Source organism: Amblyomma maculatum, chromosome 5 (assembly GCF_055883805.1).
Source record: "Amblyomma maculatum isolate TAMU_Amacu chromosome 5, ASM5588380v1, whole genome shotgun sequence".
Classification (NCBI taxonomy): domain Eukaryota; kingdom Metazoa; phylum Arthropoda; class Arachnida; order Ixodida; family Ixodidae; genus Amblyomma; species Amblyomma maculatum.
The window spans coordinates 83,215,807-83,230,657 of NC_139348.1; the positions used below are offsets into that span (position 1 = coordinate 83,215,807).

At 42.2% G+C, this 14,851-nt stretch overlaps 1 protein-coding gene across 1 annotated transcript; it reads left to right on the plus strand.

Moving 5' to 3' along the window:
* The first annotated feature begins 2,667 nt into the window (after positions 1 to 2,667).
* On the plus strand, positions 2,668 to 11,483 carry LOC146188606 (uncharacterized). Its single transcript, XM_084603860.1, has 5 exons — positions 2,668 to 3,063; positions 3,143 to 3,231; positions 5,519 to 5,602; positions 10,775 to 10,867; positions 11,355 to 11,483. Exons 1-5 carry the CDS (start codon positions 2,880 to 2,882, stop codon positions 11,412 to 11,414), a joined length of 510 nt encoding a protein of 169 aa, XP_084459986.1. The 5' UTR covers positions 2,668 to 2,879; the 3' UTR covers positions 11,415 to 11,483.
* The last annotated feature ends 3,368 nt before the right edge of the window (positions 11,484 to 14,851 follow it).

The window sequence follows — 14,851 nt, forward strand, 5'->3', positions numbered from 1 at the left end:
ACTATTGTGTGATCTCACATGCTGAATTGAGAACAATGAGCACAAACTACAAATCGCTACACTCAATAGTGAATGCACATGCTGAATGTATGAAGAACACATGCTTCTCCAGTCCGAATTTTTATTGCACTCCATCTACAAAAGTAAAAGCACTCAGCAAATAAACTTGTTGACAATATGGATTTGAGAAACCTTTTTTTGAAGGTTCTTCTGCAAAAGTAAATTCCAAACAACCTGCACTGGCAAAAAATAGTTAAGTTACAGGCATGCATGCAAATGCACTTGTGTAAACTCACGGGAACCATCCGCCCAGAAGGTTCTGCATAAAAATATTTTTTTATAACTTGCATAGATATATAAAATCATAATGCACACTCAAGGCATTGGCCGATGAGCTAAATTCAATGGCTTATCGTAAGCTCCAGGTTCTGCCTTTTCCAGGGGTCTTTAAGACAGACAAGATTCCAGCAACCTGCAATGACAAAAAAAAACTCAAAATAATCAAACGAGCCAAAGGCAGTGGCAGTTGAGCTGCGTGCCTGAGTTCTGTGGGGTTTTTAAAGGAAAATATGCACGGAGAAAGGAAACACCAAAATACGGCGATACCACTAGCATCTATGCAAAATGCCCGGATCTACCATGAACGCCACTGAAATCATTCACCCAGTAGCCCCCCCCCCCCCCCCCCCCCCCATGCATGAAAAAAAAATCCCTCATGGCTCGCACCACAAAACGAGGTCGAGGCAGAGGCCTTATGCTTCGGGCATTGACCTACCGTGAACTGAACAGTTTTTTCTGGTGTGATTTAAGAGAAGAAAGTTTTATTCACCTTGTACATACACAGAAAACCTTAAAGTGAGCTGAGGTTACTGATTTGAAAACGCTACGGTGCAAAGATGACAACAGAAACGAATAGGGCACCATATGCGCACAACAACCAACTATTTATTGGAAGAAAACACGAATATTCTACATCTGATGTCAGTGAAGTGCCGGAATTTTTTCAGACTCATATAATTCCACAACTTCAACACGATCATTAGCAACAAAATAACTCCTCAAGATATATTACTTCAGTTCTACGTTTGCTACCGCACATACTTAGCACGCATCGGTGAAGTTAACAAAGCCAATACAATACAGCTAAGTTGCTTGTTGGGCGAGTTGGTTGGACAGTACGTTAAAACAGCGCTAGAAACATGGACAGATAGAAAGACAAACACGCATTGCTATCTACCCGTGTTTCTAGCGCGCTAGTCAGGCGCATCTGCGGTTCAATTTCGGCGCGCTGCATTCACCATACAAGAGAAGTGGAAAGTTACTTACTGTTGAGAAATATGAGCTCCATATCACAGCGCAGCAGTGGTTGTAAAATACAGCGCGGGAAAGCTGCAAAATCAGCGTAAATGTCCAAGCGCGGGAAACAAAGACAGCACACCGAACACACACCATTGAGAGCACGTTGAGCAACCGTTGAGCATGTCGAAAGACGAGAAAAGATGAGTTGAACGATCGGTGCGCGCGGGTAGCAAGCAGTCGCTAGCGACTGCAATGCCAAAATGCTAATAAAGCAATAAATGCTTTAAAACCCAACTATTACAAGAACAATTATGAGTTTAATTTTATTTTGTTTTTCAATTTAACCTTATGCTTTGCAAAGAAACAAAAAACTTGAATTAATAAAGCATTCTTGAAAATTGCAAATTGCATCGGCATCGAGCAGAGCGCCACCACGCAGCAGGCTTCAGCGTGCGGAACGATGTTTGAGCGTACGATCGGCTCTCCTGCTGATTGTTCTCTTGCCCAAGCAACAAATTTCCGGCAGTGCGGTGGTTTTCGTTTTCTCGTGCTCCCAAGCAAGCCGGAGTACGAGGGTAGAAGCATGTCATTCGCGTGCCTCCCGTCTTCTTTCAGGACCCGTATGCTACCCCAGTGCGGCCTTACGAGCGGCAATACGGTGGTTTTCTGGTGTTGGCCAGGCAAGCTAGAATGAAGAGGCATTCGTAGCATAAAAAAGTGTTGTCATTCGCGTGCCTCCCCCCGTCTTTCAGGACCGGTGTGCAACCCAATGCAGCCTTACGAGCGGTAGGTTAGCTGGACCGTAAATGACGGGCTTTGGTTCCCGCTAGAACGAACCGCAGTTTCAAAGTTCGAGGTTATTTTAAAGCGGCCTCTTACCTTCTGTTCCTGATTATCAAATAATCAAGTTGAGACATTGGAGTAATTCAAGGCTGTCTAACAATTTGGGCCGTAATTATTGCTTAATTCCGCGGCTGCAATAAACCATGCATAGAAAATGTTCACTGTGATTCGTGAACATTCTTTGAATAGGGATTCAACATTCTGAACAGGGGTAACATGGAGTATTTTTTGTGGGCTTTTAGAAGTTAGTAAACCCTTTCTGCTATAGTATTTGTGAAACGTTTCTGAATAAACATCGCTGAGAGGTCTTTGGAAAAATATCTAATTGATGTCTCCAAAAAAACATATCTGAGACGTCTTTGAAAAGGCGTCTTATTATAAACGTGCTAACGAAGTTTTCCAGGAAACTTCTTTCCGTCGACGTCTGCGAGAGGTTTTGTTCTAGAACAAGATGTTTATAGCCTTCCAGAGCTGTTTAAAGAAGTTTATTAGACGTTATGTGTTTCGTGGGTTGAGAAGCATGGAATAAGTTTGTCTCCATAGTGTTTTGTTTTCCCTCTAGGTAGGGAGGTTTTCCTTGTTTTGGCTTTCTGCCATAACCAAGCCCTAACTAGCCACAGACATATCCGTACCTGAATCCGTCTTCGTGTTTTATGTTTTTACCGCCTCGGGCACTTCTGGCACCGCCATAGTTTGCTGTTGTTTTATTGTCGTGCGAGGTAATTTTTGTCAAGGAAATGCTCATTCTCATTCAATACGACGGAGAGGATAAAAAGTACGTCGTCACAGACGACGATGTCAGAGGTTTTAAACCGAATGATATTGAGGATTTCGAGCGTGGGAAGCTGTACGATGTGTTCTGGGAAGGAGACGAACACACTCGAGGAGGATATTACAAGGCGCGGCTAATTCACATGACGGGTAAGTGTACGATGCTTTGAAGCATTCCTGAACATTGTCTTAACACCCCTTAGTTATTATTGTATGTTGAAAATCGCAGAGACAGAAGAAGAAATGAAAACCTGGCGCGCTAACCGCCGTATGGCAGCGCGCAAGAGTTCGGGAAGCGCGGGCCCACCACAAAAGAAGGTCTGATTTTTTTTTAATTTCTTACGGAGCTTCATGCATTTAGCTTGCAGGAGTCAGTAAATCAATTATCGCCGAACCTGTGGAGTTTTTAACAGTTACAGTGGGGTCATATTTCACAGGTCATAATTAACTTTTGAGGTGTGCATCCTATTGCAAGGAAATATGCCTGCACGTAGTCCACGCCTTGTCCGTTGATACTTTACGTGTGATATTGGCCGTAGTGAGGTTATAATTCTGTTCTACTAACAAACATATATCGAACCGGGCAAAAAGCACGGGTTAACCATCCTTTGAAAACACGGTAACACCCTTGCTATGAAAATTCATGCAATAAGAAAATTCAAGCAGCGCAGTTCAATGCAGAGTGTGCAGCTGAATAATTGTGAAACTCGTTTTGTTCTTAGCATTGAAGTAAGGCACAGTCTTGTATTTTCGACTGTAGCACATGACAAAACAAATGTTAGGAGGAACATATTAAGCTTGTCAAGCCGATTAAGTGAACCAGTACGAGAGTTGTACCTCACTAGCGAGTACAACATCATGCTGTTAAGTATGGAAGTGAGGGAAGGAAATTATGGTCATATTTTGACTATGAATAAACTTATAGAGCAGCAGTGGGACTGCCACATGAAGACGTGAGGTGGAAAAACTACTAGTTTTGCTCCCATACAGCCAAGCATTTTAAATTGCAGTAAGCTCGATCTATAGCAATTACTTAGTGTTGTCGTCTTCCCATTATTTCACTTTTTCTCCTCTGGGTACCTTCACTCACACTGGTTAAACTAAACAGGTGAGTTGGTGATACATTTTAAAGGCAACAGCATAAGAGAAGTGAACAGAAAAAGAGAAATCACAGGATAAGTGCTCATCCTGTGCTTCTTCTTCCCTCTGTCTTTCACACTGTTGCCATTAAAATTTCATAACAGTATCATGTGGATGTCGAGCAACTGGCGATACAGCACTATGTGGCAAAGCAGAGTGCAGAAAGAGGCAGCAATCACTTTGCATGCATATGCAGTCATGGACGAAAATTTACGGGATGCAGATTTACAGAAACAAAATTCGCTTCTATGTTGCTTCACCAGCCGGTCAGATCGCATTACTCAAGCAGACGTAAAATGCATGTCTGTTCATCTCATTCATATGCTGTGCCTGACAGCACCGCTATAACTTCTTCTTAACGCGCCATCTCACAAACTTCTGTCGATCACTGTGCAATGTCAAAAGCAGGTGAGATAGGTATCTTATTTAATGGCTAAAGAACATCATTGCTTAGCCAACAGACAGGCAGCCACCTACCCTTCTCATTTTGCATCGCCTTGAGAATAACTGTTTCGAGAAGCATACTCCTGAAACAGCGGGACAAATCCAACAGACCCCATTTCAGGGGACCACTGACATCTGATTTGCAAGCTTCTTTCTATTTCAGCCGAAACTAAATTCCAAACATAAAGTTTCTGCAAAAAGAGCAGCCGAGGATGAAGTACTCAAAGGAGCAATGTCGGAGAGAAGTGTGGATGGCGGGGAGACCAGCACGGTCACCAGGCATCAAATAGAGATGCAGAAACTTCAGACTGAAGTTGAATCGCTTCAGCAGGAAAACAAGCGTCTGTCAAGCCTGAATGAAGCCCTGCAAAGGGCTTTATGCTCAAAAATTTTTGACAAAGGTATACCAATAACTTAGGCTGCAAATGCTTGCGTGTGGTAACGTCCTATAAAAGTCTTTGATTACTTTTCCTCTAGTTTCTGTCTGCTGCTTCACGTGTGCTATCATTAGGGTCACTAAGTGCTCTGTAGAAGCAAAAGTTTTTTTTTTGTATTGGAGAAACTAAAACGGAAATGGAATTGATTTTCTGCCTCAACTGCTTATCATTGCTAGGATCTGCACTATGCAAGAACTGCATTCAAAAGCTGCTTGCAAGATGTATCTAGGTCGCATGAAAATTTGCTGTGCAACATCAGATTGTGCTATCATAGCCATTTATTCTGTTCATTACTGCAAAACTGAGAAAAGCAAGAATTGTTTCATAGTTTTTGAGGTCAACAGATAGCATCTCTTGCTTGTTGGGCCTAGTACGTTCTGTAAACGTGCTTCTCTTTCAGTTACCTGTGTCTGTGATGTTCGTGCATTTTAATCTTCCTTCTTTTGCTAGCTCCCTCATTCCTCCTCAATAGCAAGATCAATGTATTGGCCCAAGAGTAAAACATTTGCTGCACCTTTCATTTTCTGAAAACCTCCATTCTTTTTTCCTCCATTTTAACTTCTCGTTGAATGCTTTCATATCAGAATGTTGCCGAGAAAGCGTTGTCAGCACCCATCTGCTGCCTAAGGGTGCGCCACCAGCTAACATGCATGGAGCCAACAGAGCGAGTAAGTGAGCAGATGCATCTGAGCAATTGTTGGTAATACAAATATGGAATAACTGTTACTTGTTTACAAGGCATTGGTTTGTTACTTGAGCTGAGCTTGGTTGCACATTATTGTCATTGGCCGGGTGAGGCCAATGCTATACTGCCAAAACTGTGCAACAGTGGTGTCATATAGTGCATGTTTAGGATGAAAGTGGCCAGTTGTTGATTATGTTCACTGTAATTCGATCAGGCTGTTTTAATTTCAATGCAAGGCACCCACATTGACCAAAAGCGTTTAAAAAAAATCCTGGCAGTAATGAAAATATTTTCTCATGCTGCAAAAATTAACACTACAGTGTCAGGAAAACAAAGATGTATAATTTTAATTTGCTAAAGAAAGTATAAAATAAACAGAGGTGCTATGCATTCATGAAACCTTAGCATTATTGTATGAAGAACTGAACAAGGGTAAATGGGGTACGCCTCAGTTTGCAGATGAGCCAACGTTTCGACAAGTGGACTTGTCTTCGTCTGGGCAAAGCGATCATCACTGGCAGGGGTTTAAATATGCTTTTTCTTCCGAAGAAAAGCTGGGTAGGAGAAAGTGGGTGCGAAGAAAATGGGTCATGAAGTGAAAGAAAAAAAAATCTTCAGTATATATTTATCAGCCTGGAACCAGGGATTCTGTGGTCTGCAAAACAAGTACAAGCGGCAGTAACAGGAAACACTACAATACCAGGTAGATTATTAGTCACCACTTAACCAGGTTTGGTGCAGATACACCTTACAAAGAGACAGGCTATGCAAAGGGCCCTGATAAGGCATATATCTAAGGGGGACAATTCTTAAAACTTTCTGCAAAGGGGGCGGGGAGTACAAAGTCACAGGATAATAACCGCACAGAGAACCGCAACTGACATGAAAAAAAAATGTTTGAGGACGAATGCAAGCAGCAAATAAGAGGGAAATGTGTTTAGAGGAATATGTAAGGTTATGCTATTGCGGAAGGGAATAGAGTGTGCATGCGTTGTGAATAAACTGTACAATTAACGCTATGTGGGATTGTTTTCCCGAATAGTTATGATGCAGAGGGAATATACCTAAGGGATTCTAACGCTCCCTTAGATATATTTATTCCTGCTGGTTCCAGTGTTCTAAATTTATGAATTAGATATGCCTCTCTGTATTTTCGGTCTTGCAGATTTAAGGCCTGACTGGAGAATAAATAATTTAATTTCTTCGAACTTATGATCTTTCTGATTGAAATGCTGGAAAACTGCTTTCGGGAGGTATTTGCCTACCTCCCGGTGTCCATTAAGCCGTATGTTCATTGGTTGCCCTGTCTCTCCGATGTACTGTTTATGACAGAAGGAGCAGTCTAAAAGGTAGATAGCATTTGAAGATGTGCAGTTACAGCCAGATTTTATGTGAAAAGTAAAATCGCTTGCAATACTTTTAACCGTGGTGTCTTTTTGTATATGACTACACATCTTATATCTAGGTCGAGAGCAAGGGTGTGGTTGTGTTTGATGCTTGTTGTCGAGTTTAGAATGTACTAGAATATCTCTGAGGTTTGCGTTACGCTTGTATGTTACCTTTGGTGCTTCCGGAAATATTTTCTTGAGGCGTTCATTACAGGTTAGCATGAAATGGTATTTCCGCAGAATATTGTTTATGTTTGGGAGGGCATTGGAGCATTTAGTTACAAAAGAAGGCTGGCATTCAGTGTTGGCCTTTGGTCGTTTCGTGACCACATTGCTGCGGTTTAATGTGCTTGCTTTCTCGAAGGCCATATTAAGAGAGTTACAGGGATAGTATCTAGATTAGTGTTACTTTCAATGAATGTAGTTCGTTTAGGTAGTCACTATCATCGCTACATAGTCTTCTAAGCCGTGTCACCTGTCCTACAAATATTCCTTGCTTACAATGTCTCGAATGATCACTCGTGAACTCTAGGTATTGTTACTTATCCGTTGGCTTTCTGTACAAAGAAGTTTCAAGTTTTTCATTTTCCACTGACACCGTGGTGTCGAGAAAGTAGACTTTTAATTGCGACGTGCGCCAAGTGAATTTAATGCTAGTGTGATGATTATTAAGATGATTTTTTTTGGTCAGTTGTGGTTCACTGTGCGGTTATTACCCTGCGACTTCGTACTCCCCCCTTCCCCCCTACTTTTTAAGAATTGTCCCCCTAGATATATGCCTTATCAGGGCCCTTTGCATAGCCTGTCCCTTTGTAAGGTGTATCTGCGCCAAACCTGCTTAAGTGGTGACTAATAATCTACCTGGTATTGTAGTGTTTTCTGTTACTGCCGCTTGTACTTGTTTTGCAGACCACAGAATCCCTGGTTCCAGGCTGATAAATACATACTGAAGATTTTTTTTTCTTTTTTCTTTCACTTCATGACCCATTTTCTTCGCACCCACTTTCCCCTCCCCAGCTTTTCTTCTTCGGAAGCAAAAGTGTATTTAAACGCCTGCCAGTTGATCGCTTTGCCCAGAGGAAGACAAGTCCACTTGTCGAAACATTGGCTCATCTGCGAACTGAGGCGTACCCTATTTACCCTTGTTCAGTTCTTCGTACCGTGCAAACCATCTTCTTCCTTTCGTTCTACCTGGATGCTTAGCATTATTGATGTGCCGGGCCATGTGGCCGCAGCTCTGCGAGATATTGCTGATTTGTGCACCGCAGACTCAATATTTTCTTGTGTCATAGTTTACCGCTTCTCCAGTGCACATTTCAATGCAAAGCTGTGGTCTATTCACATTGTCAAAACAATGAATTGAGGATTTTGGGCTAGGTGGCATTGCAGTTCTTTATGTGATTTGGATAAAGCAGTGCCCATGATCCACTAAGGCATACGTCACTGTACCATAACAATTTCAAGCATGGGTACCCAAATGGACGTTGCTCTTTACTAAAGCCATCTAATTACTATCTGACAGGTCACATTAAATTTAGCACATAAATTTTGCTGGCGTGTAGTTAATAATAATAATAATAATACTTTATTCACTTCAAAAAAACAATACAGGACGCGGACGCGCCAAAGCCGCAATTGGGCTTGTAGGGCGCCGTCCGGCAGCAGCAACAACCTCTGTTACCAAATCACAGAATTATTATTTTTTTTTGTGGACGAAAACAGCATGAACTAGAGCTGCTCAAGCTCGGCAATAGCACCCCGTAACTGCCTGCGAGTGTTCAAGTTGAAAACGTCATCAGGCAGCTCATTGAATATACATGGGATATAAAATGACCTCACAGACATACCAAAATGAGTTCGCACTGTAGGCACGAAATATCTAGGAATGTTCCGTAGTGGAATAGGTTTAACATTAGGCAACCTAAATTCGGTGTTCCAGAAATATCTAAGTACAGTGATTTGTTTGAAAACAGTGTCAAAGGATGGCAGACCTGAAGAAAGGAATACACTTTGCAGTTTATGGGGTGTTGAATAGATTACACTCTTAGCCATATTCTTAAGAATACGGTTTATCCTATTTTTCCATGTTTCAGAACAGTTAAAGAAACAGCACATGCCATATCTCAGCAAAGAATATCCCAAGGACTGTGCAATTAAACGTCTTATGGCAAACGGCAGGTAGGCCCTTAGAGCATAGAGCAAGCATGCGACGCCTCTAAGCGTCCTACTGAGGTGCGCCATATGTGTGTTCCAGGATAAATCACTGTCCATGTAAATGCCAAGATATTTCACGGTCGAAACACATGTAATGGGGCAGCAAGAACATGCAGTGCACCTGGAGCTGTGCAAAACAACCGCTGCGTTTTAGGGATTGGTTTGTGTGCATTGTGAAAGCACACTAGTTGAGTTTTTTGGGGATTTATTTCAATCAAGTTACATTGAAACCAATCATACAGCTTGGTGGCATCCTCTTGAAGTTGTTGGAGTGCGCACGAAAAATCTGCATTAGCTGAGATGAAGCTATAATCTGATAATAGCTATAATGAAGTTATAATCTGATAAGCTGTAGTTGCACTTTCTGAGAGCGGTTCCTAGAATTGCAATGCATAAGAACAGTTTATCGCTAAATCTTTTGCAGTGCTTCTTTGTATTATTTAGAGCCTTAAAAATTAATACCTCTGTTACGAAAGCAGTTTTAGGTACCATGCAATTGATACCTCTGTTACGAAAGCAGTTTTAGGTACCATGCAATTGACTGGCAGTTGCTTTCCAATTGTTGGGCTGGACATCATTTTTCTGCAGTTGCTCTACACAGTCAGCAAAACTGTTCAACCTCTGGGTCACATGATTATGCTGTGTGCAGGCAATTTATGAAAAAATGCTCGAACTCTGGTATTGTTTACTTTAAATATTCATTCCATGCTTTATTTCATTCAATTGAGATTTATGCTTAAATTTTGTGCTCGGTGTATGCCATGGCTGAACATCACACAATGTGAAGTTGATCCAGTAGAAGCATGTTTAACTACACTGCTCAGCTGCCATTCTTTAGGTGCCAGATTGAGTGTTTGCGCTCATTCGATTAGTGAAAGATGTAGATTAGGATTTGTACTAGTTATGGTCGCGACCTATCACTTGATTTGGTTAGAGTAAAGAGAACTTCCTGTTGGGCTAGTTGGTGCCTGTTCATTTTAAATTTAAAGGCACCAAAACCACATGCACACACACAAGGTGCTCTATCCGGTTCTTTTCTTGCGTGTGAGCTTGTGATTTTGCACCTTTAAATTAAAAAAAAACAGTGGCCAGTGTGATGGCTTCATTGGCCTCAATAATATCAATTGACCTGTTTATCTCAGGCCATTGACTTCAAACTGGTGTGCAGTTCAGATCGCAATGGCTGTTGGCATTGCTGTTTAATGCCACTAACTGCTATTCAGTTGAAGTAGTGACAGTGAACTAAAGTGGTGTTCAAGGAACCTTGTAATAGAGGTGTAAGTCTTCCATTCCACTGGAAAAATTGGGTACTTAAAATACATTTGTCAGTTCCATTTTAATTTACTGATACAGAAAAGGGAGGGAGGAAGGGGGGGGGGCTAAATAACACTGTTGGATGGAAGGCACAGTTTAGATACAGATAGTGCTAAACCAGGCAGAACATGAAGTAAACGAAGTCTAGTTGCATAAAATTATTTTAAAATAAATAGCATTTAAAAGATGTTATATTCACTAGAAATGAAATAATCTTTATGTGCGCATCAAATTTTCAGTGCCCGGGTATGCTTCTGGGACAACTGAAAGCACCACTAGCAGCGACAATCTTCCGCAGGCTCCATCTGCTGCACTCGAGCTGGAACCATCAGGTATCAACTTTGTATGCATTTCATATTCTCTTCTTTTGTTCACCTTAGTGCAGAATTGATATTAACTGTAGCCTTGCTGCAATTTTAAGAATTTTATGTTACAGCTCTATCTTGTCCACACTAAGTAGCTTGAAATGTACAGCCTTTGTCAAAAGTGTGGAGCCCAAGGGCTTGGCTTTTGAGGCTTATAGTGGCACTGAAATAGCTTTAGTAGAGGTCTTCATCAGAGAGAGTAAGACAAAAGCTCTTCTTACCGTTAGAGATTCAGAACACTTGAAGTACATACAAGGTGCACGAAGTGACCCAGAAGCAGACCTCTTGGGCTCTATCTACCCTTTTGACAAAGACTACATTACTGCTGCTGTTCTGAACAGGGTCCAGCCTAGCCAAATTGTTTTTCCATAAACTGAACGAAGCTTTTAGGAACAGAATGAAGTTTTTACTTTCACTAAAAATGAAATGTTTTATGAACTCAACAAATTTTCAGTTCCCAGCCATCCATCTGGGACCACAATCAGCAGTCCCATGCAAGCTGGACCAACTGTGATACTGCCACAGCCAACAGGTATCAACTTTTTGTGCTTTTTGCATGTCAGACATTGTGCTGTTCACCTTAGTGCAGAATTTTTAACTGAAGCCTTGCTGCTATTTTATTTTTAATGTTAATGCTTTAATGTTAATGCTCCATCTGCTGCACTCGAGCTGGAACCATCAGGTATCAACTTTGTATGCATTTCAGATTCTCTTGTTTTGTTCACCTTAGTGCAGAATTGATATTAACTGTAGCCTTGCTGCAATTTTAAGAATTTTATGTTACAGCTCTAACTTGTCCACACTAAGTAGCTTGAAATGTACAGCCTTTGTCAAAAGTGTGGAGCCCAAGGGCTTGGCTTTTGAGGCTTATAGTGGCACTGAAATAGCTTTAGTAGAGGTCTTCATCAGAGAGAGTAAGACAAAAGCTCTTCTTACCGTTAGAGATTCAGAACACTTGAAGTACATACAAGGTGCACGAAGTGACCCAGAAGCAGACCTCTTGGGCTCTATCTACCCTTTTGACAAAGACTACATTACTGCTGCTGTTCTGAACAGGGTCCAGCCTAGCCAAATTGTTTTTCCATAAACTGAACGAAGCTTTTAGGAATAGAATGAAGTTTTTACTTTCACTAAAAATGAAATGTTTTATGAACTCAACAAATTTTCAGTTCCCAGCCATCCATCTGGGACCACAATCAGCAGTCCCATGCAAGCTGGACCAACTGCGATACTGCCACAGCCAACAGGTATCAACGTTTTGTGCTTTTTGCATGTCAGACATTGTGCTGTTCACCTTAGTGCAGAATTTTTAACTGCAGCCTTGCTGCTATTTAATTTTTAATGTTAATGCTTTATTGTCCTTTTGAAGCAGTGTGAAATGTACATAACTTCATCACTTCACTGCCATCCAGCCGCTGCTATTGTACTAAGTGGAGTGCAGCCAAGCCAGATTGATTTTTCTTGAAATGAATGGTTTTGTCACTGACTATTGTCAGGTAGATATTCTCATTGAAATTACTGCATTTGTTCATACAATCGTACCTCGTTTGTTGTACACCTTGGTTCCCAGGCGAAATTACCCATCAAGCAGGTCATCCGTAATAGCAATTCATGAAACAGAAAGCAGTATTCAGGGGAAAAAATGCTGTTCAGGATTGGTATATCCGCTTCTGATCAAAGTGGTGGGCAATGAAGAGGCAATCAGAGTAAAATGTTGTTTATTAGGTCTTCAAGCGAGTGGAAAAAAATCTGAATCATCTGAATGTTGAGTTATTGAATGGCTCCACAAGACGGCTGAAATTTGTTTACACATTAGCAATTTGTTTTGTGAGACCTAGGCAACTGTTGTCTCTTTTCAAGGCAAACACTACTTCACAACAACAGTCTCTCACAGTTCTATTTAATGTTTCATTTCGTGCTAGCCACTGGAAGTGGTGGAAACAGAACTCCTCCACAATGGCAGTTATCTACGGCTTCTTTCATAGTCCAAAATGGTTCCACTTGTGCTTCCTCGCATGTGGCATTGCATGTGAGGAGGCTTTACCGCAGAAACAAGGAGCAGCGCGTGACATACAGAAAGTTTCGGTACGCTGTAAGAATGAAAATGCTACGTGGACAGATGCGGGGGAAATCTACATTGTGGCACAGCAAGATGCTACGACGCATGTGATTTCCACCCTCAAACATCACTGTGCTTGTATAGACCCTTTACAGTACGAGTGCATGGGCGCTGCCATATTTGATCACGTGACCCTTTCGCCATCACCGGCATTTTGGTTTGATGGCTTCCGGAGCACTGGTACTCAGCGGCACGGTGCGACGTACCCGCTATCTCTGGGGGCAGTGAGCTTGTAGACAGCCAAAAAATTTCATGTGAATGCCAATAGTATGTGTAGGTGCTAAGAAATGTTTAATTTAACCACGTAGTTCACTTTCTGCGTCCTCCTAACTGTCTGCATTGGTTAGAACGTTTCGACAAACCCGTCGGCCGTCTGCTTTGCACTCAGTGGTGTTCACCTGTGCTCGGGCAAAAGTGACTGGAAACTGCACAGGAATTCAGAACCCACAGTAGGCAGCCCAAGCAAGCGGGGATATAAAAAATCTTATTATGGTAAATTTATCATTAACCCATGCATTAGTTTTATACAAGCAGCAGTTATTGCATGTATTGCAGCAGTGCTTGTCTAAGCTTGGTTTGGTTTGTGAGGCTCTGGCAGTCTTGAAGCCATAGGTAGTGTAAGAGGGTTCTAGCACAGCTTCCGCCCTCGCTCTAGATCACGTTCTACGTCCACCGCTATGGTTAAGGGTGGCGCTGGTGAACACTCTCAAGGTTCGTATACAGGCAACATTAATACCCAAGAAAGTAGCGGGTGGGACAGCGGCCGATGTAGCTCAGTTGGAAGAGAACCGGACGCTATATTCGGAGGTCGTGGGCTCGGTTCCCATCATCGGTATGTTGTTTTTCCTTCTACTTTGTGTTTATTTTTCGCCTAAACCGATTACATTACTAATTTATGCGATTACCGAAGTAAAAAAAAAAAAGGATGTAAAGTACAATCCCCAATGCTTTCCTTGGCCTCGCCGACTATTAGTTTTTTTCCTTCATGTATTATGACGAGCACCCTTCTTTCCCTTTCATTTATCTGCTTGTAGCTTAGGGGGGTCTCGGCTCTGGCAGTCTTGAAGCCATAGGTAGCGTAAGAGGGTTCTAGCACAGCTTCCGCCCTCGCTCTAGATCACGTTCTACGTGACGCTGGCGGTAACACAGGACGTTCCACGTCCACCGCTGTGGTTGAGGGTGGCGCTGGTGAACGCTCTCAAGGTTCGTATACAGGCAACATTAATACCCAAGAAAGTAGCAGGTGGGACAGCGGCCGATGTAGCTCAGTTGGAAGAGCACCGGACGCTATATTTGGAGGTCGTGGGCTCGGTTCCCACCATCGGTATGTTGTTTTTCCTTCTACTTTGTGTTTATTTTTCGCCTAAACCGATTACATTACTAATTTATGCGATTACCGAAGTAAAAAAAAAAAAGGATGTAAAGTACAATCCCCAATGCTTTCCTTGGCCTCGCCGACTATTAGTTTTTTTTCCTTCATGTATTATGACGAGCACCCTTCTTTCCCCTTCATTTATCTGATTGTAGCTTAGGGGGGTCTCGGCTCTGGCAGTCTTGAAGCCATAGGTAGCGTAAGAGGGTTCTAGCACAGTTTCCGCCCTCGCTCTAGATCACGTTATACGTGACGCTGGCGGTAACACAGGACTGGCGCTGGTGAACACTCTCAAGGTTCGTATACAGGCAACATTAATACCCAAGAAAGTAGCGGGTGGGACAGCGGCCGATGTAGCTCAGTTGGAAGAGCACCGGACGCTATATTCGGAGGTCGTGGACTCGGTTCCCACCATCGGTATGTTGTTTTTCCTTCTACTTTGTGTTTATTTTTCGCCTAA